Raw genomic sequence first — 25,603 nt, 5'->3', positions numbered from 1 at the left:
TATTCCAGTCTTTCATTGGAATAGACCCTAAAGAAAAATTTCACCTGGGGGATGAATAAAGGGAATTTTATTTATTTATTTCTTTAATTTAAAAAAATAAATGTAAGGGTTTTTTACAATATCCGTTTGTAGAGAACTCTCTTCGCGCGCAAAGGGACTGAGACGGATCCCGGTTAAATCGAGATTTTTTCTTGACTCCTCTGTCCACCCAGCAGTAAATGAGTAGTTGCGTGTGTTAGATCTGGTAGAAAGTACTTTTAGATAGACTAGCGTCGTATCAAAGGGTAGCAAGAAATTACTATTGGCCGTTTCACGCTATAAAAAAACCCCCGGATAACCTCCGGCTCCATGGGCCTAATGGCTCTAAATGACCTTTAAACTTTGAAAATAAGACTTCATTTGTAATCGAGAGAATGAGACGGACAAATAAGGTATTTATCTTAATAAATAAATGTCTAAAACCAAAGACTTTTTGGCTAGAATAAAATAATTTGTCAATTTACGGGGAAAAAAAACTCAATGGAAGAAAATTAATTATTTATGCTGCTGGTGAATGGCTAAGTAATTACACAGGAACACCAAGGTTATTGTCTCGGGTGACAGTTAAATATGTTGTTAGAGTGAAAAGGCCCAATAACCACGTACATGGTGTAACCTATAAACATTAAAACTTGGTGTATACTGGTTGGTGGATGGTGGGTGGGGGGATGGGGGGGGGGGGGTCGTAAATGGGATTGTCATCAACTATAATTTATTTGTAGACAAGCATGTTTAAGGTTATGACATAGTTTATGACAATAACAGTTACGTATTATGATAATACAGAGTGAGTCAATTTTATTTGTGTTGAAATTGATAGTTTTTTTTAAACCGATTATGTTTTAAAATGTCTTTTTTGACCCTGACGATAACGTATTCTAAATTTACAAAACTGAAGAGCAATAAAATGACCGTTCGCAAACATCAAATATTCTTATAATCTCACCAAATTGTATTGAGTTTTTTCATCATTGTGACAGATTTTCTGATCAATTTTTATGACAAAAATAAGAAAATAAAGTCTGATTATAAAGAACAATGTGCTTAGTGTTGTCGTGAACTCAGTGTGAAAAACATCAATAAACATTTTTGGGTTTTCGTAACCAAATACAAGTATACAAAATATACAAAACAATTTGGCAACTCAGTAAGAAATATTTTTTTTTGGTATAATACTGAATAAAGCGCATAGAACAAAGTATTTTTGTCAAAATCACACGATGTGCAGTGCTTTTTTATTATTATTATGGATGCATTTCAGGTTTGAATAACTCCAAATCTATGTAAAATGTTATCAAACGATTTTTGCCATAGGTGCACAGATTATTCAAGTTTAAATTGATATATATATATATATATAATATATATATATATATATATAATAATGATATATTGATATATATGATGTGTTTTAATACCGTACGCCATTTGATAGCTGAGTTATGATGTCATGAGTAGAAAAGGACAATTTTGAAATAAATCGTAATTTACCGTGTGTTTGTTTTTAATGATAGATATATTTCAGGTTTGAATATCTCAAGAATAGCTGCAACGACATCAATTTGGTTTTCAACATATTAATCATCCAAATTTATTTTTTTAAATTTCTGGTCTTTTACTTGTGTTCGTGTGTTTGCGCAATCGTCCGATTCAAAGCTCCACGTGACGACTACATTAAAAAAAACGTCACAAGCGTCTCTCCAGTTTGTCCCACGTCTTTTGCAGCATGCGTAATGTGACAGAGCGAATTGCCTCTCTTCAGGTGACGCATGTATCTCACGGGGGTTCTTTAATATGCTCTTCACATATCGCCATAAACAAGTCAAATGGGGTTAGATCAGGTGATCTTGGAGGCCAGGAAATTGGACCATCTCGGCCGATCCATCGGGTTGGGAACTGTTCGTTTAAAAATTCCCTCACATTTAAACTCCTGTGAGAGGAAGGGGGGGGGGGGGGGGTCGTTCCTGTTGGAAAAAGATGTCAGGTTAAAGATAATGAAATTGAGGAACTCCGTATGATTCTAACATGGGTCGATAGATTGTTGCTGTCACTGTCATATCGTCAAAAAAGAAAGGACCGATCACTCTTTCCCTGGTCAGTGACAGTGCACACCAGACATTGACTTTTGGGAAGTTGCGACGACACTCGATAACTTCATCTGGTATTAATTTGCGCCAATATAGAACACTCTGTTTCTGTGTACATAGCCGGACAGTAAAATGTTGCTTCATCTGAGAAGGCAACGTTTCCAGTGAGTTGTCTATGGAGGACTTGCTGTGCTAAATCAACTCGTGTTGGCAAATCACGTCCTTCCGAAGCATGCAAAAGACGAGGTTTAATGTGGGAATAGACCCAGTTTCTTTCCGGCTATTGTGTGTACCGAAGACACAAGTACACGCTCAGTGACTAACCTAATGAAATAACGTTTCGAGAATCATGTCGGAGAAAGCTAAAATATATTACGATGTATGTCAAAATTATCCTTTTCTACTGATGACGTCATTGCTCAGCTACCAAAGGACACACAGTGTTAAAACTTATATCAATCAAAACTCGAATAAATTCTGCATAATATATGGCAAAAAAAAAGGTTTGATGAAATTTTACATAGTATATTTTTCAAATCAATCAATGTGAGTGAAATATCCTCAGGTTTTTGACCTCGTTATATCTTTTGTATACCAATACGCTTCAACAGTCGTAACGTCACTTCCCTCGTAATGACGCATCGTAACTTAGTAACTGGCTCTAAACTATCGGAACAATGGCGGACGCCCTTACGAAATATTTCTCCGACGAGCAAAAAAAAAGCGTATTCAGAGGAAAAAAACATTATTAATCCGATCATGTTTTGACTTTTACACATTCTGATCACAAGACATATGAAAAGTTCTACCCAGCATGAAGAATAGAAAGTACAGATTTTCTTTGTTTAGAACCACGATGGCCGCCGTTGCTGGGCGACATGACACCAGACTATTGAATCCAATTCTAAATTGAAATGTAGCTTTTTTGGTAAATGTAAGTTATTGGACTGACTCGCAAACTCGTGCCCATCAATTAGTGCGCAGTAGATATGTCGTAAAATTGAGTGACTCCTTTTCTAAAAAAGATTTATTGCACAATATGCTTTCACACGGCTACTGTTTTTTGGAGTGTTATGGTCAATACACATTTGCAAATACCATTATTTTTATCAAAGAAAGAAGTCACTCAATAGTACGACATCTCAGCACTGATGGAGCCAGTGCATGTGTGTCAATCCAACTTTATCTCAACCACTTTTTTGCATATTACAAAGCAAACTTTTCTTCCGGACAATAAGCTCCATTCTGGATCGATTAAGGAATAGTGCCTTGGGTGTAACGATAGTTCAGTTGATAGAGCACTCGCTTCACACGTAAAAGGACCGAGATCGATTCCGGGTCGAGATCAGTGATTGGGTAGCTGGGTTTGTTAGATCTGGCGGAAAGTAATTTTCGAACGACTACCTTTATATAAATCCAACGGGTAGCAAACAAGTGCTATTGTCCGTTCATGCTTTGGAAACAGGGATAAACTCCATGGGCCTAATGGCTCTGAATGACTATTTTAGGAATAGCGCCCATAATTACCCCATCGCTATAACCACAGATCACAAAGGATGTATGCGAACCCATTACTTATTGGTGAAAAAGACCACTTTGGATTGCTATCCTGCCTAACTTGTGTTAAGATTTTGGACTCGAAGAACACTTAGACTTATTCACAAAGTGATATCTTTTTCTGTTTACAAATTTCCTTAACATTAATTATTGATAAATTTATCATTTTTTCATTTTATCTTTACTCTGTATTATTGGCCATTATTTCCATGTTTTTCTAGAGATGACAATAGTCTGTATAATACGAAAACCTCCTGTGCTCTGCTTAAAAGAGTGTTTCGAAAAATAGAGTATTTAAAATATGATTCACAAGAAAAAAAAAGAAGAAAAGAACAAGGAATAAGCATCCCCAAAAAATGATTGAAATTTGTTTACATTCATGCTATGAATGAAATTTATGGTTGTGGTTCGTTTGTTAAATTATATTCCGTTCCACAACAGGCGTGCACGTGCTAACGTGGATATCTTCACAACCTGATGGATTTTAATGATAATTGGATTCAATAGTCTGATGTCACGTCTAAACAAAGAAAATCATTACTTTTTATTATTCATGCTGGCTAGAACTTTTCATATGCCTTGTGATCAGAATGTGTAAAAGTCAAAACATGATCAAATTTATGTTTGTTTTTTTTCCCTCTGGATACGCTTTTATGCTCACCGGGGAAATATTTCATACGGCGTCCGCCATTGTTCCGATAGTTTAGAGCCAGTGTTACTAAGTTACCATGCGTCATAAGGAAGGAAGTGACGTTACGACTGTTAAAGAGTATTGGCTCCAACACTAGAGTTATTAGTGACATTAAGCCGATTTTTTTCATCGGTTACAGTATCAGACTTTGGGATTTTTCTTCTTTACGGTATATTAAAAAACGAAGGGTCTGGGATGAGTGAACTTTTTGAAGGGGTTACGTTAATAATAATGTACACAGTAAATTTTGTTGTGATTACGATCGCTGAACTCTTCACAGGTTTGACTCGGGGTTTAATTTTCACGAGATTCACGTGCACTACTCACTAACATTGCCACCCTGAATTCAAAATGACACAGCAAATTGTACACTTTGTATAGATAGTATGCACTTGGCTAAGAAGTTCACAACATTGCCATCCGGAAGTAAAACTGGCCAACACACAAGAATGTGTGTAACCTTGAAGGTTTATAGTCTGGTTAACACAGTTTAGTGAGAAGTAATCATAAACGCGGATGGCAAAAAACAAGAACAAAGACATGAGTGACGTCATCTTCGAACTATCTATAGATAGAACGAATATGACGTCATTCAGGTCATTGTTATTTTTTTTTTTTGCCATCCGCGTTTATGAGTAATTCTCACTAAACTGAATGAACCAGACTATAAAAATTAAAGGTTACACATAGGTTTGTGTGTTGGTCCGTTATACTTCCGGATGGCAATGTTGTGAGCTTCTTTGCCAAGTGCATACTATCTATACACTTGACATAAACAATTGTTACATTTTAATAGTTGAAAGCCAGAGTCGTAACTTCCTGTTGTGGTTTCTAATTCATGAAAACTAATAACAATTTGGAGTAAACATGCACATTCGTCACAATAAGGAAAGTTTTAAAGTATTTCGTCAGAGAGGCGAAGGGCAGAATTCTTTTTCATGGCATGCAGCGAATAGCAATAGTATTAATAGATTGCCCATAACCAGGAACTCAGAATGGAGAGGTCAAATTAATAATTATGTCATTTTAATTATACACCTCTTGAATTTGAAAACTGCGGTTCCTTTAAAATGTTATAGATAGAATGCGCTTGGCCAAGGAGTTCACAACATTGCCATCCGGAAGTACGGACAACACAACTCTGTGTACATGAATTTATATGGTAATACGTTTAGGAGTACACTCACAACGGGATGCAAAACATAACAAAGCTGAGTGCTCACGATACTATCTATAGTACACATTACAGAATTGATAAAAATTAGCGTTGAATTCACATATTGCATCAAGGACCCCCCCCCCCCCATCTCCAGTGAACATAATTCAAGAAATGCAAACATGCACCGTGGATGACCAGTGGGTTTTCGTGACATGTCTTGTTCGACCTTTATAAGATATCTTGCTCAACAGTTGGCCAGAGGTTATGTCTCTATGAAAGGCATTTCTCCTCACGCTATCGAAGACGGGCGTAAAACTTGGGAGGACCCCCCCCCCCAACTGTCGTTTTTTTTTTACATCAATGTCTTTGTCCAAAAAACGTATCGATCTAAGCACCCAACAGGCTGCTTGTATCGTCCAATATATTACATTTCGGTTGTCCAGCAATGAAGAGATAAATTATAAACTCTGTGAGCTTTTTTTTTCTCTCCAAGCTGTTAAGTACTATTAAAATGAAATCTATTGTTACAAAATTTGAAACAACCCAAGATTATTTGCTAAGCTACTCCACTGAATGCAACTTTGTTGTGAATATTTTCCCCACGAGAAAGAGAATCAACACTCCATTACTGTACACATTTTAAAGTTTGAGTCATATTTTATAGCAAACGATGAAAAGATCAAAGGAATTCGGCATTGTGCGAAAACTGTTTGGTCTATCACTATCGGTATTCAAAGTTCGTAACGTCAGTTAAAATTTAAGCCCTCAAGCAAAAAATCAAGGCACCACATTTCGTAACTTTGGAGGAATTTGCGATATTCCGTGCGCACGGGTCTTGGAACGGACTATTATAATAGATTTATTTATGAAATTAAACATTTCGATATCAGATCAATCTATCTTGCTCAATTTAACCCTTCAATTGTATAAGCGTATGGCTAAACAATACTTAAGCCGCTTCAGTCATTTTATAATTTTCTTCCTTTTTATTTTCTCCCAATTTGCTCATTGGGACAACATGGTTTGATTTCTGTTGATGCCAGATGTTTGTTTGATGGGTTACCTCAAATCAATCATGCAAGGCCCTGGCGTCGACACCTTACAATTCAAGCCGTTAGTCCAACCAAAATAATCTTAACATAATTTATAAAGTAAAATTAAATAACATTAATATGTTAACAAAAGATAATAATATAACATTTAGAAATGGTTACTAAGGTCAAAGATCTTTGAATATCCTGTGATGGATAAACAAGATACCTATAAATCATCATTTCTCTTATATGATCGTAACATTTTGGGGATAGTAACACGGAACAATCTAAGATATATTATGAACTTTTATATAGAGCAGTATCCACTAAACGTGCTCAAACGCTATACAAGGGGTCCCTAACCAACAGCAACACGTAACATGTAGAACGAGACATGACGCCTGTTAGGCCAGGTACTCATTTTACACCTGAGTACGGTGAGAGAGTGTGAGTAAAGAGCCTTTTCCAAGGAATCAACTATGCGCCGAGCGAGGCTTAAACCCAGGACCTTCCTATCCGAAAGCGAGTGTCATACCACAAGACCACATAGCCGCACATAGCCGATATAATGATTAACTCATTATCTATCAAAATACATAGTGTAAGTTATGTAGCTCCCTATCAATGATATTTATTTTGGAAAGTGATTTATAGTTTCAGAGTTTTGACGAATAAAGATTATGATGGATAGTTTGAGAAATACATAATGAACAAAGCTCTGATGATTAATAACAGAAAATAATATATAAAGGAATAAATTAATAGTTACATAAAAGTATTTTTTTTTATTTTCTACTAGTCTTCTATTCACAGTGCCAGTCTTTTTTTTCTTCTGGTAGGCTAAAGAAAATTAATTCCGCAAATCATACGCCATTCTTTCCGTAGTATTTAGATATGCCGTTATTCCATACGCATTTAAATTTACTAAAATTTTTTAATTCGTTTATAGATTTCAATAAAAGTTTGCACAGTTGTTAAAGTATGAATTCCACATAATTATATCTTTATACACCCACATACACACACACACACACACACACACACACACACACACACACACATATATATATATATTATATTGTGTACGTTTATGTGCATGTGCACTATTTATGTGTGCTTGTGCATGTGCGCATGAGCGCACGGATGTCGGCAGATTGTAGTTGTTAGGGCAGCTGGCCATAATAATAATATGACGCACATTACAAACGTGATACTGATTAACACAACTGAGTGGCAGGGTGGCTCACAGACTCTCGGGGGTGGCTATTGGTCAATGGAGGATTGTAATTATTTATTTACGCCAATAGAATCCAGAGACAATCACAGCTTGAAGCCGATTATGATTGGCTTGTCTTTCGTTATTTATTTATTCTTTTTTGAAGCTTAACGAAGTTTGTGACACTTTATGGCTAAACTACTTTGTTATTATTATTATTATTATTATTATTATTATTATTATTATTATTATTATTATTATTATTATTATTATTATTATTATTATTATTATTATTATTATTATTATTATTATTATTATTATCATTATTATTATTTTATTTATTTATTTAAAAAAAAATTAATTTAATTTTTAAAAAAATATTGTATCTTTTTTATTTATTTTTTTTTTTTAAATTATTTTTTAAAAAATATGTATTTATTTATTATTATTATTATTATTATTATTATTATTATTATTATTATTATTATTATTATTATTATTATTATTATTATTATTATTATTATTATTATTATTATTATTATTATTATTATTATTATTATTATTATTTTTATTTATTTATTTTTTAAAAATTAATTTAATTAAAAAATAATGATTATTGTATCTTTTTTTTTTTTTTTTTTTAAATTATTTTTAAAAAAATATTTATTATTATTATTATTATTATTATTATTATTATTATTATTATTATTATTATTATTATTATTATTATTATTATTATTATTATTATTATTATCTAATGTTTCTTTTTATTTTTTTCCCTAAGGACTCAACTATGCGCCGAGCGAGGCTCGAACCTAAAGCCTTCTGATTCGAAAGCGAGTGTCAAACAAAGAAGACCCCATAGCATAATAATAGATAACAGTAAAAAGATTCTAGAGCAGAGAGGTCGTGACGTCAGACATGCCTCTCTTTTAGTTCAAAACTCTTTGGAAGAGTGTAGCCAATCCTCCGGAGGGAATTGTGAAAAAGTAATACGTTACATAAATTAAATTGAGCTTTTATATAGCGCAATATCCACTTAACGTGCTCAACGCGCTTTAAAAGAGGTCCCTAGTCAACAGCAACATTTACCATGTAGGACGAGACATAACGCCTGTTAGGCGATATTACAATTTTTCGGACAAAGACAACGCTGTTAACGGCCAGGTACTCATTTTACACCTGAGTACGGTGAGAGAATGTGAGTAAAGAGTCTTTTCCAAGGACTCAACTATGCATCGAGCGACGCTCGAACCCAGGACCTTCCGATCCGAAAGCGAGTGCCTTACCACTAAGCCACATAGGCGCACGTTACATATTGAAGCATTAAGTGGTATAATTGTTTTAATAGAATATATAATTATATAATTCCCTTTATTCATTCCCAATAAGACTGGAATAACCCTTGTGTCTGCCGCAGTGCAGCGCCGCAAAGTGAGCTAGGGCTAGGTGACTTGCTTAAGGTCACACAACGAGGCGGTACCTTTTGCTTGGGTACGAAGCAAAGACCGTACCACTGAGTCATGCTGCCCCCCCCCCCCCCTTCAAGAAGAGTGCATAAGGAAATTCTTAAGATTACGGAACGTAAAAGTTCAAATCAAAGATGAATGATTTTTTTTGACGACCTCCATTTATTTAAGACTAGAAAATAAGCTGCCATAACCTAAAACCAGAAGATCAGTTGCACAAAGTATGTATCCAGTCCTCCGGAAGACTAGTTTTACACATCCAATGAGACTAGAACCAGTAATTTGACATCACACTTATGTTTCCTATTAGGTAGTCGAAATATACTATAATATTATACGAATCATACGCGCCCTAGAGGCGATAAAGTCAAGGGGGCTAATCCACCTGGATCTATAGAATAAAATATCTGTATTATCCGAAGTTGTATCCGGTAAAGTTGCTGGGAAGAAAAGAAAAAGGAGACAGAGGATAGATTACATTGACAATCTGAACGGATGGATTGGTGGAGGAGGAACAGGAATCGAGCTATTGAGAAGATCTGAGGATAGATATGGTTGGAGGGACATGATCGCCGATGTCTGCAACAGGCCTGGCACTTGATGATGATGGTTATCCGAAGAGATTATGGAATTTCGTAAAGTTACTAGTCCTTGAAGAAAGAAAAAGTAAAAACTAAAATGCCCGCGGGGTTCCACAATTGAGAGTTTTTGCCAAGACGAGGGCCATTTAAATCGATTGATATTTGAAGGACGCGGTTTCTGGCTAAATCTTTAAATAGGGAATGAGATTAGCGTCCCTTGATTGGACGTCACCCATATTCTGTGAAGCGAGGACGAGAGACGCATGCGCACAACCAACATGACGTTCTCTCTCTAACAACTTTTCCGCCGGTGACGTCACAGACTATGGGTGACGTCCAATCAAGGGACGCTACTCTTCCGCTAATCTCATTCCCTATAGGAGTTTTTCAAGAGTTCTGAAGTTAACTGGTTAAACAAACATAGACTCTCTGAAACGTTGAGAGGTCAGAGAGGAATTAGGAACTAGGATCTTCAATGTCTTCCATAGAACCAGCACCATTTCATGATTTATTGCTGCTGGGTTTTTTTTCTGAGCACGTCAGTGAAATTTTGAGTTTGAGCTTGAGCTTTTATATAGCGCAATATCCACTAAACGCACTCAAAGCGCTTTACAAAGGGTCCCTGACCAATAGCAACACGTAGTATATTTAACGAGACATGAAGCTTGTCCAACTTTTTTTTTTCCGACAGAGACAACGCTGTTAACGGCCAGGTACTCATTTTACATCTGAGTACGCTGAGAAAATGTGAGTAAAGAGTATTTTCCAAGGACTCAACTATGCGCGGAGCGAGGCTCGAACCCAGGACTTTCCGATCCGAAATCGAGTGTCATACCACAAGACTACAGCCGCACAAAATTTTGTGATTATTAAGTCCACCCTTCTCATGAAATAAAAGCCTTTCATGTAATATGACAAAACCACCGCGATTTGACAAAACACGTTATCGAATTTTACTGAAAACTTCAACTTCAAATACGAATGTATCGATTCTTTGAAGATTCAGGGTTGATTCGTGTGGCTCAGTGGTACGGTGTTTGCTTCGTACCCAAAAGGTACCGAGTTCGATCAACCGCCGCGCTTTGTGGCCTTGAGCAAGTCACCTCGCCCTAGCTCACTTTGCGGCGCTGCACTGCGGCTGACGCCTGGGTTATTCCAGTCTTCCCTTGGAATAGACCCAAAAGACAAATTTCCCCATGGGTATGAATAAAAGGAATTTTATTTATTCATTTTTATTATTTTATTTTATTAACCACTTCGATTAGTTTAGGGTCATTTTTGATCGACTGATAAGTAGGAGCTCTGTGGCGAGTTTGAATGAAACTTATTTTATCTGTGTATCTCGGGTTCTAATGGGCATGATCTATATTAACTTTCCATGTGCTCGAGGTCATTGGTCACATTGCAAAATGCGCTCAAAAAGACCTTCATAGTGAAAAGTGTTGACAGATTTTGAACTATCTAACATTACGATTGGTCATTGTGTTCATCTTACCACATGGGTATGTTTACAACTTTCATAAACAAAGCAGCGTGTTTACATTTGTTCAGAAATATCCAATCGTTGAACAGCAACAAATCACGTGATTGATGACTCGGTTGGACGAAAACATGAATATAGACCGCTCCCATTGGCTCATATACATTATGTTGGTAGTTTTCATAGGTCACATAAATGAAATAAACATTTTCAAAAGTTAATTACTCTACCGTTTAACCCCAAAGTTGTCGGTGCAATACGGCTTAATCCCATTAAAATTCCAATTGTACAAATTATGAAGGATTCGAGCTTACCTTAGCTAATCTATCATCCTATTTTTATCTATCATCTTAAAGTCATATTATTTGAGGATATTGGTAACACCAGCTGGATAAACACGATTCACGTATTATTATTTTTTTCTCACTAAGAAATGATAGGAATATAAGATTGTTTGCTCAAAATTGATTCAGTTTTGTCTCTAATTATCCAAGCAGCGGCTTAATCTAGTTAGTAGTACTTAAATTGCGAGCTTTCTGTTGAATAACAATATAATTTGGTTGTTGAGTCTACTGACCTACCAAGGTAATCGGACTAATGATTTATTGGTGTCAGTTGTAAGCTGACTTCAAACTAACTACAGGCTGCCTGACTCAATGCAAAGTTCCAGGTCACTTTAGCAGGTTAATGAGACCTTGAAATTCTACAGTTGTTCACAAGTAATGAAATCGAATCTATGGTCAGTGCATTGCCGGTGTTTTTTTTTACCGGAAGACAAATGATGAAGGAAAGAGAATAATTAGTGAGAAAATTGCGGGAAAAGAGGTTTGATCTACCTGGGTTTGGTTCAATTCCTGTCTTCATATCACACCCTTTTCACGAAGACAGTCGTATTGTTGTGTATTGAAGAAACGTTTTTATTTATTTTGTCAACAATATTTTACCTGAAAAATCGCTGAATTGATAACATTATCAAGTTTTTTGGTCAAATTAGCTCAGTTTATAGAGCATTCGCTTCACATAGAAAGGGGCTAGTATTGATCCTGGGTAAAGTCGAGATTTTTTTCTTACTCCCAGCCCACCCATTAGGGATTTGGTAGCTGGATCTGCTAGATTTGTCAGAAAGTACTTATTATAGACTAGGGTTATATCCCAAGGGTAAACGTTTATATTAAAATGGTATTATTATTGTACATCTAATTTGTATTGTGATTTAACTATTTGATATAAATATTAATTACAAACTATCTTGTTATTCTCTGCAGATTGTGTATTTACGATTGAAAAAGGATATTGACCGCCTCTCCCTTTCCACCTAGAAAAAAAGCCGCCAACAACAGTTTCCGACTACTTCATCCAAATGAGCGAAATGCCTAATCAACTAAACAATGGATTTTTACAATCAATTTAAAGTTCGAATTTATTTTAATGAGTTATATCGTATGTGAATTGTATTGTTAAAATATTGTTCTTGTAAAAAAGGAATTTATTGGCATACTTTATGTTTTTAATCGTCTAGCTGTGTACATCAGTGAGACGAACTCATATCCCGATTCTTTATTTCACCATGGCGCTCATTTCAACGTATACACTGTTTATTTTGTGTGATTTATTATTGACTTTAGTGGGCAGTAGAGAAAACAACGGGTGTCAATTCCAAAACAATGGATGTACGTATAATATCCTTCTACAGCAGCCCGATGACGGGCAAACCGTAGGAAAGGACTGTTTGGAGTCGGCTAAGGTCATTAAATTGGATCGGGCCCAGAGTGATTACGCTGCAAAAATTGACGATATGGAGAAGAACTTCTCTTTCTTGAAGGATGCACATGAATCCAGAATTCAGGTAAGAGCGAACCCAGATTCAGTTTTGATCATAAGGATATAATTATTTTTACTGTTGTATTCGCAAGGTACAGAAAAACAAGGAAAAGAAAGGGGGTAGGGTTTACAACGTTTGACTCAGTATTACTCTTTTATCTTTTAAATAAAACTGTTTTATACGTCATCATGTTAAAATATATGATATGGGTGTGTGTGTGTGTGTGTGTGGGGGGGGGGGTGTATAAGAATGGTTTCGTTGAACTTATTTCGTGCTAATAAATGTCTCTGTGACTGAGTGAACTTATTTACAGTTCTGATAGCGGAATGCAATTATGAGTTTGTTTTAACAATGTTGTAATGGACAATGTTTTGTGTTGCTTCTAGGGTATTTCCATTGCAACAATGAGAACATAGCAATTTGGGTTATCAGACCTGCAAAAGAGAAGATGTCGTTTCGGGACAGATGTGTTTACTCAGACTTGTGGGATAGCTATGATATCAAAATTCACGTCACGAATATATCCGTTTAAGTCTATAGATCTAGACATGTTATGTAACACATGGGCAATGTTTTATTTTTGATGTCGTTGCATCGGAATGCATCGTCGTATCTCATGCTGTCTGTGACCTTTAAAACCGTTGTCATATTCGTGTTTTGTTGGTGTTGTCTTACATAATAGGTGTAATGCGATCCGGTGGACAATTTACCTGTCACTCAGATACATTTGAAATTGACATAACATTACGATGCGTTCCGTATACTAACGTGTGGTATGTGGACCTCGGTAAAAGCACACAAAACAAAAAAGATTACTTCCGTTCTTGACTCCACTTGAATGCATCACCACTTGAATTCTGGTTTGACTGTCTTCTCAGGTGGTTTCTTTGAATATCCAACCCTCTTTGCTAAAGTGTGTTGGGACGACAGCTATTTGACTACCTGGTCATCTTCCATCTTGAAGATTCCACAAGCAGGCTTACATTTCGATTCTTTAGTTCCTGTTTCTCAGCCTAATGATATGACTCATCCGTCTTCACACTTTGTTAAGCTTTGAATGCTCATATTCTACTGATAGCTGTAGTCGTTCATTATCTTGTTTATTTTTACCCACCCATTTTCAAGCTAATTTATTTCTCAAACAATGTTTTTGTTTATCCACCAAATTTCCGAGCAAAATATTGTTGAACATTTTCTGTATAATAGGGGGTTACATGTTTTATTTTAAAATTTCTAGATAGTCCGTAAGATATGGAAACGCTTCTCGGGCGTTGCCAAATTTATGATCCAATTTGTTGCATCCATAGTATTTAACACACTTCAAAAATGTCTTTGCTTCCTTTTGTATATTATTTGAAAAAGTGTTTGGATCGAAGCTGGCACTTCCTTTTCTTAAGATTTCTTTCGTTCTTTTTTTTTTCCAACCATCAGTGAACCTCAAATTTTAACGCGGAGTCGATGGAGGTACCACCCTCTTAACCGTTGACCCCTGAGAAAAGAAAGCCAAACGTTTACATCCATTTTGATGGGAATCTGGTCGAGTGCAACGTTAATTCTTCCTTATTTCAATTAGATCTAGTCACCTAAATATGGGTGATTAATCATGAATTAAGAGCGAAAAAAAAGACACAACAAGGACTTAAAACTAATTTCGTTAGCTTGCCGATCGGATGCTTTACGGACAAACTAAAACAAATGCCACTAAACGTGCTGAAAGCGATTTTCAAAGGGTCCCTGACCAACAGCAACACGTAGCATGTAGAACGAGACTTGACGCCTGTAGGGCGATTTTACATTTTTTTTCCCGACAGAGACAACATTGCTAACGACCAGGTACCTACTCATTTTACACCTGAATACGGCGAGAGAATGTGAGTGAAGAGCTTTTTCCAAGTACTCAACTATGTGCCAAGCGAGCCTCGAACCCAGGAATCTCCGATCCGAAAGCGAGTGTCACACCGCAAGAGCACATAGTCCCACTACGCTTATTATCTGTACTTGTATCATATTGCACCATTACTATGACCAATATTTTACCCTCCGTCTTACAGCGGTATTATGTCAAGATGAATCGGACCAAGGAAACTAACTTTAGAACTAAAGTGATAAAGAATAGGAACTTAGGGATATTTGCAAAATAAAAAATAAATTGTATTCTCCACCATAACCAAGAAAAATCAAACCAAAAAGATTCATATTCATGACTATCAATTCATTTTCCTGCAACTAGTTAGTCGCCGATATAATACCGATTTAAGGCGGTGGGTCACATAATATGTTAAAAATTTAAAACCGGAATATCTAGATTTGAATTTTTTTAAAAAGCGTGAGCATTTATATAGGGCAATATCCACTAAACGTACTTAAAGCGCTTTACAATAGGTGTCCAGTCAACAGTAACACTTAACATATAAGACGGGACATAACGCTTGATTACAATTTTTTCGGACACAGACAACGCTGATAACGGCCAAGAACTCATTTTACACCCGAGTATAGGTAACAGAATGTGAGTAAAGAGCCTTATCCAAGGACTCAACTATGCCCACTCAATGCAGGGCTCGAACCGAAGACGATCTGAAGGCGACGAGTGTCATAGAACAAGATCACATAGTCGCACTAATGAATTGACCAATGCATACCTGGATTAGATGAATTTCATATATCTAATTCACAAAAACATCATGTTTTATCTTTATCTTCATTTTTTTCTTTTAAGGAACTAGAAGGCACAGTGAGAGATCTCTTGGGTCTTGGTAAAACTATCCGACGAGTCTCTGGGAAGGACGACGATGTAGAGGTGTCTCATCACGCACCTGCTGGATCTCTCTTGAATAACGATGTGCTCATGGACAAATTGGAGGTGAGAACGATAAATGAATGAATGAATGAATATGGCTGCGCTGTCTCTATGGACGCTTGTCGTGAATGTGTGTGTTACTTCGAGTGTGTCAGTCTGTTTCTGATATCCAGTTAGTAATTTGTTTTCATAAATCTCTGTCCTGTGCAATTGTTCTTAGCTTTTGAATGTCATCATGTGTGTTAAGGTGCAGAGGCATTCACACTCCTTGTGTTGTTGAAATCAGTTCTTCGGTTGTTGTTTCTAAATATATTTGATATTTTTTGTGATCTTGATCTATTGTTGTTGGAAGTGAAGTTGGTGTACGGCCTCTGTATTTGTCTCTTTGTTTGAAGTAACCATCCATTGAGGTTTGTGCTGGAATATTTTCAGCTTGTCGGAGCACGTGTCCGAACAGCTTCCATCTTTGTTTCTTTATTCGCGTACTGACTGGTTGTACTTGCATCTGTCATATACGTCCTCATTACTGATTTTGTCTGGCCAGTTTACCAGAATGATAATATAACATATGTATTTCAGGGTTTCAAATTCTTTAAGAGGGGGGGGGGTGTAATTCAGTCAAGTTTTGTCAGTATTCAGGTTAGTGTCAATGGAAATGTTGAATCCGTTCGACGTTATGCGGCACATTATAAGCACCAGGCCCCTTGACTCCGGTGTAAATGAGTATCTCAAGATAGACAGAGTGGCTCAGCGGTATGGTCATTGCTTCGTATCTGAAAGGTACCGAGATCGAATATCCGCTGCGATGTGTGGCCTTAAGCAAGTCACTTCGCCGCAACTTAATTTGCGGAGCTGCATTACGGCTGGGTTATTCCAGTCTTCCCTTGGAATAGACCTTAAAGACAAATTTCTCCTATGGGGAATTTCATATTTAAGACAACGCCTTCTTTCAAATGGTAGTTCAGTTTCATATAACATCCTGGCGGAATGAATAAACAAAACCTTACGAATCACATAAACAGTGCATAAAACAACCAATACTCAAAATAACCATGGTTTAACCTCATAGGATTTCCAGTCATTTCATGAGCCATTGGAAGTGCTCCTTTACAATAAAAAGTACACAGGTATCAATATATTATTGCTCCCAGATACAAGCGGGAGCTGAAATGCAGACATTTTCATGATGTGAAAATTGACAATAATCCTTTGGGCACACGCACCAGGGTCAAGTTTCATTTATTACATCCTTGCTTAGATTCACAAAGCGCTGCTTTGAAAAGTATTGCTAAAGACAGATGAAAAACAAAAACAAACAAAAAAAACAACAAAAAACAAAAACAAAAATAGAAAACAAACAAACCCAAAAGAAAATTAAACAAACAAAAAGTAACAACCACAACGACAACAAGAAACTAACAAAATAAACAATCAACAAAAAACAAAAAAAAAAAAACCCAAAACAAAACAGAACAAAACAAAACAATTGTTAAAACAAAACAAAAACAAGCAACCATACCCAAGTCTTTACAATTTCTTTTTTTAAAAACCCCGTAAAAAATAAGCCATAAATAATGGCCGATTGATCACTTAAAATGTCCATTCATTTTACCTAAGCCCCCCTATTAACCAAATCAATTTTATTTTAAAAATTATCACGGTTTAACCAGTTACCATCTATTCTAAAAAGAGAAGCATTAAAAAAATTGATCAGAAAATTCGACCTTCAAATATCGATCGATTTAAATGACCCACATCTTGGCAAAACCTATCAAACCTTGGTCTTCGCGAGGTCCTAGGTTTGAGAGTTGTTGCCAAGATGAGGGCCATTTAAATCGATCGAGTTAATTTGAAGAACGAATTTTCTGCCCAAATATTTAAATACATGTCTTTTTAGGATATGGCAGTTAGCTGGTTAAATCAGGGTTATGGGAACAACTTTTAGTCCAACGAATATTTTCCTCTCAGCCTTTTCATCTATTGCTCCATGCCTATGGAACGCACTCAGTCCTGAGACAAAGTCCTGTGAAACTTTATCATCTTTTAGGAAATGTTTGAAGATTGAGTTGTTCCGTAAGGCTTAATTTTATGAAATAGATGTTGCTTAGGTTTTGTTTCTCTATTCATGCTTATTATGTAGTGTCGTGATTCTAAATTTTTGTTGTTGTTTTTTTGTTTTTAAAAAATACATTTTTATTATGTAAAGCGGCGCAGAGCACGATTAACGTGGATGTTTAGGCACTATATAAATTCATTATTAATTAATTATTTATTTATATATGTATATATTTTTTAACCTTAGCCGTTCATAAAGGAAAAAAGATTTTTCCAATGATAATACAAAGTTTTCTCACCAAATAGGGATGAGTATGATGGGATGAGGGGATTGAATGAAGCCTAAAACAGTCTCACAACTCGCAAGGAGGCTCACAGCACTCCTTCCTCTTGCTTATTTGGTGTGGACAAAGTAGATTATTAGAGGTACGGCGCTCAACTTGCAACCTGATTCTCGAAGGTTAGAATCCTGCTATGGTGGGCGCAAGTTGTGACTTTGGAGAAGACGTTTTTATACACAATTTCTTACCTTCTGAATAGATAAAATGAGTACCTGGCCTGTTAAAGCGTTGTCTCTATCGAAAGAAAAATAACAGTTTAAAGCCTCTTACAGCATGCATGTCTTGTACTATAAGTTCAAAGTTGCTTATAGCTTGGGTCCCTTGTAAAGAGCTTTGAACACACTGAGTTGATATTACTCTATTTTAAAAACAGAATGCTTCTAAAATTTCTTAACCTCAGACTAGCCATCTTCAGTGCTCTCATGTGAGATTTCTTCTAAAGGTAGAAAAATCGCAGTTTATTTATCATCAAAATCAAGGAAGCATGAACACTTGTAGATGATGCACATACCATATCATTGAAAGCATCACCCGCACGCACACACACACACACAAACACACACACACATACACACACACACACACAGACATTTGTCTCTCAAAATATTACGCAATAACAGGTGGACGCCTCTTCAGAGATCGGATTCTTTATATAGAACGAAATTGACGTCACTCAGCTCTTTGTTATAGTTTTAGGCAGCCAATTTAGTTCTCACTAAATTGTATTAATCAGACTAGATATAAACGTTTAAAGTTACACATAGTTTTGTGTGTTGGTGCGGTATATCCGGCGGGCGGATGTTATGAGTTAAACAAAAATAACTAAACGCATAGCTTCAATTCTATGATGCAAATCGTTCATCTGATAACATGAATGGGAATGTCAACGAAGAAAACGTAACAAAATGTTTACCAGTCGGTTAGCATGACAATAAAAGCCAGTCTTTTGTGTATCTATGATATATCCAAATTTATGAAAAGGAGAAAGAAGTTAATTAAATCTATGAATGAAATTTTGTTTGTGTAAAAATGAGATCAGAAAATGGCGATATCTCCGTGCTATAATATTATATTATAGTGGTAACAATTTACTTTGTCAAAGGATCTTATTAGAGGAGGAGTTAAGTCCGTATTATCCCTGCTGTCTGTCATGGTAGTTGGTCACACGTCGCTTTCGTTTGATAGATTGGTTCAGACGGAATGAGTGACATGTGATGTCCTGGAGGTGGCAGTGTCAGTGACTATTATTGTGTCTGGCGAAAGGGGGAAATGCCTATTGTCAGTGTCGGGTCAGCATAGGCCGTAATTTGTTATGGAATAATTTATAGGATAGAGGTATCTGGGAGATAATATCTAGGAAGGGGCGGACTGTTACAATGCACTATCTGGAGTAGTTCTTGTAAATATTTGGCGCCGCACATCTTTCTGTCAAATTGGATACTATATATATATATATATATATATATATATATATATATATATATATATATATATATACACACACAAATATAAATATAAGGGGGTCCCGCCCGATAGCTCAGTTGGCAGAGCACTCGCCGGGTTAGTCGAGATTTTTTCTGACTCACCTGTCCACCCAGCAGTGGCGGGCTGGGTATCTGGTCTGTTAGATCTGGCGGAAAGTACTTTGCGATTGACTAGCGTCATATCCAAAGGTAAGCAAGAAATTGCTTTTGTCCGTTTCGCGCTATATATATATATATATATATATATATATATATATATATATATAATATATATTATATGGAGAGACATATAGAGATAGAGACACACAAACACACACACACACATATATATATATATATATATATACACACACACACACACACAGAGAGAGAGAGAGAGAGAGAGAGAGAGAGAGAGAGAGAGAGAGAGAGAGAGAGAGAGAGAGAGAGAGTTTACTCACTTGGCAGAAATGCACGATTTCTAAAAGACTTCAAACCTTCAAAACAATTTTAAAACATCAAAGGCATTTCCAAATGTTCCAAACTCTTGAATATCGAATTTATCGGTGGACATTGGGACGCCCCCTGAGCGCTTTTTTCTTTTTTTTAAAAAACTTCATTAATAAAGAGAAATATTGTGATGTTTCAAAGTGTCTTACGGGTTCTTTTAGCCTTAAGAATAGTTCGCCAGTTTGAGTTTTTATTCAGTCGTAGCGGTGTTGGTTAACAGAGTATAATACGAGGGCTGTGCCAGAAATAAGGGTTATCAGAGTATAATATTATCCCCAATGTGTTACGTTATAATGCTCTCTTACAAGTGTTTTAGGTTGTCAACCCTCGCCTTTTCTTGACGTAGCCCAGGACATCTAGAGGCAGCTCGCCATCAACTGTTGTTTTCGGAAGGTCTCCTTGCTTGTCATAGCTAAAATGGGTCAGACGTACGAGTGACCCAGTTGGCACTCTGGGCCGTTTTAAAGTAATCAACGGCTATCAAGCTGTGACGGAAATTGCTTGGGACACTAAAGGTCAAACGATAGAAAATAGAAAAATGTGTCCAATGAATACAAACCTCAACTTTTTTCAGTATGGATAATGATCCTTAACGTAAGTGTTTACACAAACAACGACAACGTCAAGAAGCAATTTTGATCACCGTAGCAGTCAGAAAAGAAGATAACAACTTATCCCTAGGATAATAAAGAGACGGCTACGCAGAGCTGCTCTCGTCAATTTAAACACATACTAAAGCTACTGGAACGCCTAAAAAAATAAAAAATAAAAAAAGGAAGATAGGTTTACAGTTTCCATTTGATTGCGCTCTATTCGATTTTGTTAACCAATTAACTGCCAAAACTCTGGAAAAACACGTTTTAAAAAATTTGGCCAGAAAACTTGTCCTTCAAATATCGATCAATTTAAATGCCCCTCCTCTTGGCAAACATTCTTAAACTTGGACTTCGAGAGGCCCCAGGTTTAAGAGTTTTTGCCAAGATGAGGGTCATTTAAATCAATCGATATTTAAAGGATGAGTTTTCTGGCCAAATTTTAAATACGTATCTCTCCAGAGTTTCGGCAGTTAACTGGATAAACAGGGGAAGCGATGCGAAGATAACATGGTCGGCGACTCAAGCTGTTAAATCCATAATATAGAAACTGTCCTTGTGGCGGTACTAGTTGAGTTGTAAAGTCACTAAATGTTTAGAGAGAAAAGAAATACGAGACTAAAAAGACAGAATAAAGATTAGTGGATTCTGACCTAAGCCCATAGTCCGTAAAATAGAAAATACAATTAATAACAGTTTCTTAGTTTGGACTAGGATTATTAAAGCTGGTTTAATTCTTGTGTCAACAGACATCATAATATGAGAAGATGTGTTCAAGCGACAGCGCATTGTCCTCCTAGTGTCACTTCTTCCTCTCCTTTTTTCTTCCTCCCCCCTACTCTTCTTCCCCCTCCCCACCTCCTCCTCCTCTCCTCCTTCTCCTCCTCTTTCTCCTCCTCCTCCTCCCCTCCTTCTCCATCTCCTCCTTCTTCTTCTTTTCTCTTCTTCTCTTCTTTCTCTTCTTCTTCTTCTTCTTCTTCTTCTTCTTCTTCTTTCTTCTTCTTCTTCTTCTTCTTCTTCTTCTTCTTCTTCTTCTTCTTCTTCTTCTTCTTCTTCTTCTTCTTCTTCTTCTTTTTCAACCAATTTGTTTGCTCATGTCTGATTTTTCGATTATCTTTATTGTCATATTTCGAAAGAGATAGTTCCCCCACAAACCCTAGAATTGAAGAAAAATCTACGCCTTGTCATAAATGATTTAACTCGATTCGAATAAGTGCACTGCATCAAGGCGGTATGAATATAATAAATAAAGTTGACGTCACTAGCCTCTTTGCTATTGATGATAGATCGCCAGACAGGTGGTTCGTTCTCAGTAAAGTGCATAAACGTTAAAGGTTACACATTCGCCATTCGTGTTGATTACGATTGTTTTTGGGGGATTTTTTTTGGTTTATTTTTGTTTGCATTTTGTTTGTTTTTGTTTTTTGCTTTTTATTTTGGAAGGAGGGGGGGGGGGGGTGAACTCAACCGCGATACATTCATATTGGCGCATATTTACTACAAAGAAACACTTGAATAATGTTTGAAACTTTACAATGCAACATTCCCATGACCGTATCTCTTTAACCCTTGTTACTGTATAACTTTTACATCGGCACAGCAGCTGGTTCATTTTATAAAATTATGCTCTTGAAACAGAAAGATATTTGATTGGCCTTTTGTTGTGCTTTTTTGCGTTTATCAAACAATATTTTTTCAGCTTCTATGAGCTGAAGTTCGAGGACGTCCTTTTCCCCGACGACCTTTTAGTTCAATTAAATCGGACTTCGCAATGTTGGTGTACAATGACAAAACATGTTTTTTTTCCAAATTTATCAGAAAAACTTTTATTTGATATAATCAGATTTAGACGATCCAACGTGCCATGAAGTCTTAGAGTCTGAAAAATGATTGGAACTTCAGGCTTGTAAATTTTTGACAAGTCTGAGGTCATCTTAATCTTTTTGAAATATTATACATGGAAGATTTTTCAATTAAATAAAAGTGTTTTTTAGATTAAGTCCGAATAAAGCCGAGGTCTTCACAATATTACATTTCTTTGACAAACCGTCTTGTTTTAAACATAATCTATAAATTAAAATGACTCCGAATTTATTTGACATAAATTCTTCAATCTGAGCCTTTTTTTTTACGTCTCTTCAGAAGTTACGGACCATCGTATTTCATCGATATTTGCAGTCTAAAATTTCTGGCGAAAACGCTTTTTGCAAGAGTACGCCAGAATATTGCCGTGCACTGATTTATTTAAAAAATGGTCAGAACACTCGTCTTTCAAATATCGATCTATTAAAATAACCCTCATTATGTCATAATTTCTCAAACCTAGGACTTCACCATTTTGTCAAAAACTCTCAAACCCGGGACTCTAATGAATTCCCAGTTTTGAGATTTTTTTATGCCGAGGGTCATTTTAATCGATTGTTATTTGAAGGACGTTATTATCTGGTCTGGCCAATATCTGAAAAAAAAGAAAAGCCAAACATGTTTTTTTAAAGAGTACGGTAGAATGGCCATGAATCCTACTTGAGGGTCAGACCCTCAACAAGACGCTGAATCAAAAATGTCTCAATGACATCGAGATCGGTCACCTTTGGCCACCCGCAAGAATCGTATTGTAAGGCCTTTTTATGATGAAAACCATAGGTTAAAAGATAATTATTGTCAGGCAAAGAGCGTGTTCTCGAGGGTAAATAACCATTTTAGTGGCCTAAACTATCCTCCCCCTTTCACCTTAAATGTATCCAAGCAGAGAAAATGATATTATTTACATGAATAACAAATTGTTTCCACGCTGAAAACAACTATATTTCTTTTAGTTCTTCTTTCTGTTCTTTCTATTCTTTTTGGTGCGATTTTAGTCGAGCGGTAATGGCCTCGTATAATGGGAGTTTGACATTTATTTTGTATAGCCCTATTTCATTATTAGAGTACATAGGTGAAGGACTTTGTGTCTCGTCTTTTGGGACTTGATACACATAATAATATGTGACCTATCGCTCCCATCTGGTATTCGGTCGTGGTGAAACATGCTGGAAAGTGAATTAAAGTTATAATTCTCAAAAATATGAAAACGTTGTTTTCCCGCAATCTAAGACAATTTATCCATGGTTATTATTAATAAATCGTATAATAATTTAGATATTGAAAGCAAGTCTAATATTCTGACAAGCGTGTGTGGGTGAATTCAACGTTGCCTTTACCCACATTTTCACACCGAAGGCTCGAACCCAACATGCACATATTTTAAGGTCTGATATTCGAACGTGACTGGCTTGCTTTAACATTTATATAACATTTATATATTTATATATAATATTTATATATATTTATCAGACCTGCAAATAAGTATACGTCACTCAAACTGCAAAGTTAGCATTAGGGGCTAAAAATCAATGAGTATAAATGACAAAATTTGTTGGTTGAAATCAGCGCCAACCATGGATGTTGTTAGATTAAAACAGATCATTCTGTGTTGGACGAAATTTTTGTCATCTTATTTATTTTTTTCTAATTTACAATTCATCCATTGAATCACCCTAGGTGAAAATATAAGGATAAAGCCAAAATAAATAAGCCACACACAGAAAAAAAAACAAAAGATGAAAACGTCATCCGTTTCGCCGCCCCAACATCAAAATGCTAGGTCAAGGTCGTCACATTATGATAGACTAATGGTGTGGGAAAGGTAGAAAATGAAAGTACATTGTGCACAGTCCATTTGGCTTATATCGTCAGCTGTTAAAATCCCTTTTTTATCTCTCGTCAGCATAACCAATAGCCACCTTTACATTATGCCTACCTGCTGAACCAGCTATCCTTCAAGTTGATGTCCATTTATCCCTATGGTTTGATGGCATTTATGCTTGAGATCGCATTATAACATTGCATAATGCTCTTTTATAGAAACAGTGCCAGAAAAAGGAGAAAAGAAAATAGGCTACAAGAAAAAAGATCATCCAAGAAACACAGGCGATTGAAAAAATGAACAGTGCCGTAAGGTGTAGCGATGCAATCCAATCATTAGTGTGTCAAAATATTGTGACATGTTCTCACAGATTGTGGGGCCGATTGCCCGGTTGACAGGCAAGTACTAAAGATGACTATGGTGTAAACCTTTTATCGTCCATTCCAACTCCAGTGTGCACGGAATATCGCAAATTCCTCCAAAGTTACGAAATGTGAGACCATGATTTTTTTTAACACGCGGGCTTATACGAGTATTTAAAGTGACGTTACAAATTTTGAATACCGTTAGTGATTGACCAAACAGTTTTTTCACAATACCAAATTCCTTTGATCTTTTACTCGCCTGCAATAAGATATGACTCAAACTTTCTTTTAAATGTTTACAGTAATGGTGTGTTAATTCTCTTTTCCGTGGGGAAAATAATCATAACAAAGTTGAATCCAGTGGTGTAGCTTAGCAGATAATTTTGGGTTGTTTGAAATAGTGTAATAATATATAAATAGCATTTATATTGTACTTCACAACGTTGAAAATATACTCACAGCGTTTATACTTTATCTCTTCCCTGGTGGACAACGGCGATATAATATATTGTACGACACAAGCAGCCCATTGGCTGATTATATATTTTTAGGACAAAACATTCATGTCAAAAACCAGGGGGAATCCTCCGAATTTTTACGCCTGTCTCCAATAGGATTCAATAGTCGTAACGTCACTTCCTTCCTAATGACGGACG

The 25,603-nt window shown here is 36.1% G+C and overlaps 1 protein-coding gene across 1 annotated transcript in view; it reads left to right on the top strand.

Annotated features, from left to right (window-relative positions):
• Positions 1 to 25,603, top strand: part of LOC144964247 (uncharacterized) — a 113,175-nt gene that overhangs the window by 38,568 nt on the left and 49,004 nt on the right. Inside the window, exons 2-3 of the mRNA XM_078898301.1 lie at positions 12,579 to 13,159; positions 15,855 to 15,998. Of these exons, the coding sequence (XP_078754427.1) occupies positions 12,881 to 13,159; positions 15,855 to 15,998 (423 nt within the window). The 5' untranslated portion in view covers positions 12,579 to 12,880. The remainder of the gene's footprint in view (positions 1 to 12,578; positions 13,160 to 15,854; positions 15,999 to 25,603) is intronic.

The sequence above is a fragment of the Berghia stephanieae genome, chromosome 2, assembly GCF_034508935.2.
Source record: "Berghia stephanieae isolate SIO BIC M18660-M18661 chromosome 2, UCSD_Bste_1.3, whole genome shotgun sequence".
Taxonomy (NCBI): Eukaryota; Metazoa; Mollusca; class Gastropoda; order Nudibranchia; family Aeolidiidae; genus Berghia; species Berghia stephanieae.
The sequence above is the reverse complement of the archived record's forward strand: the minus strand, read 5'-3'. Positions and strand labels throughout refer to the sequence as shown.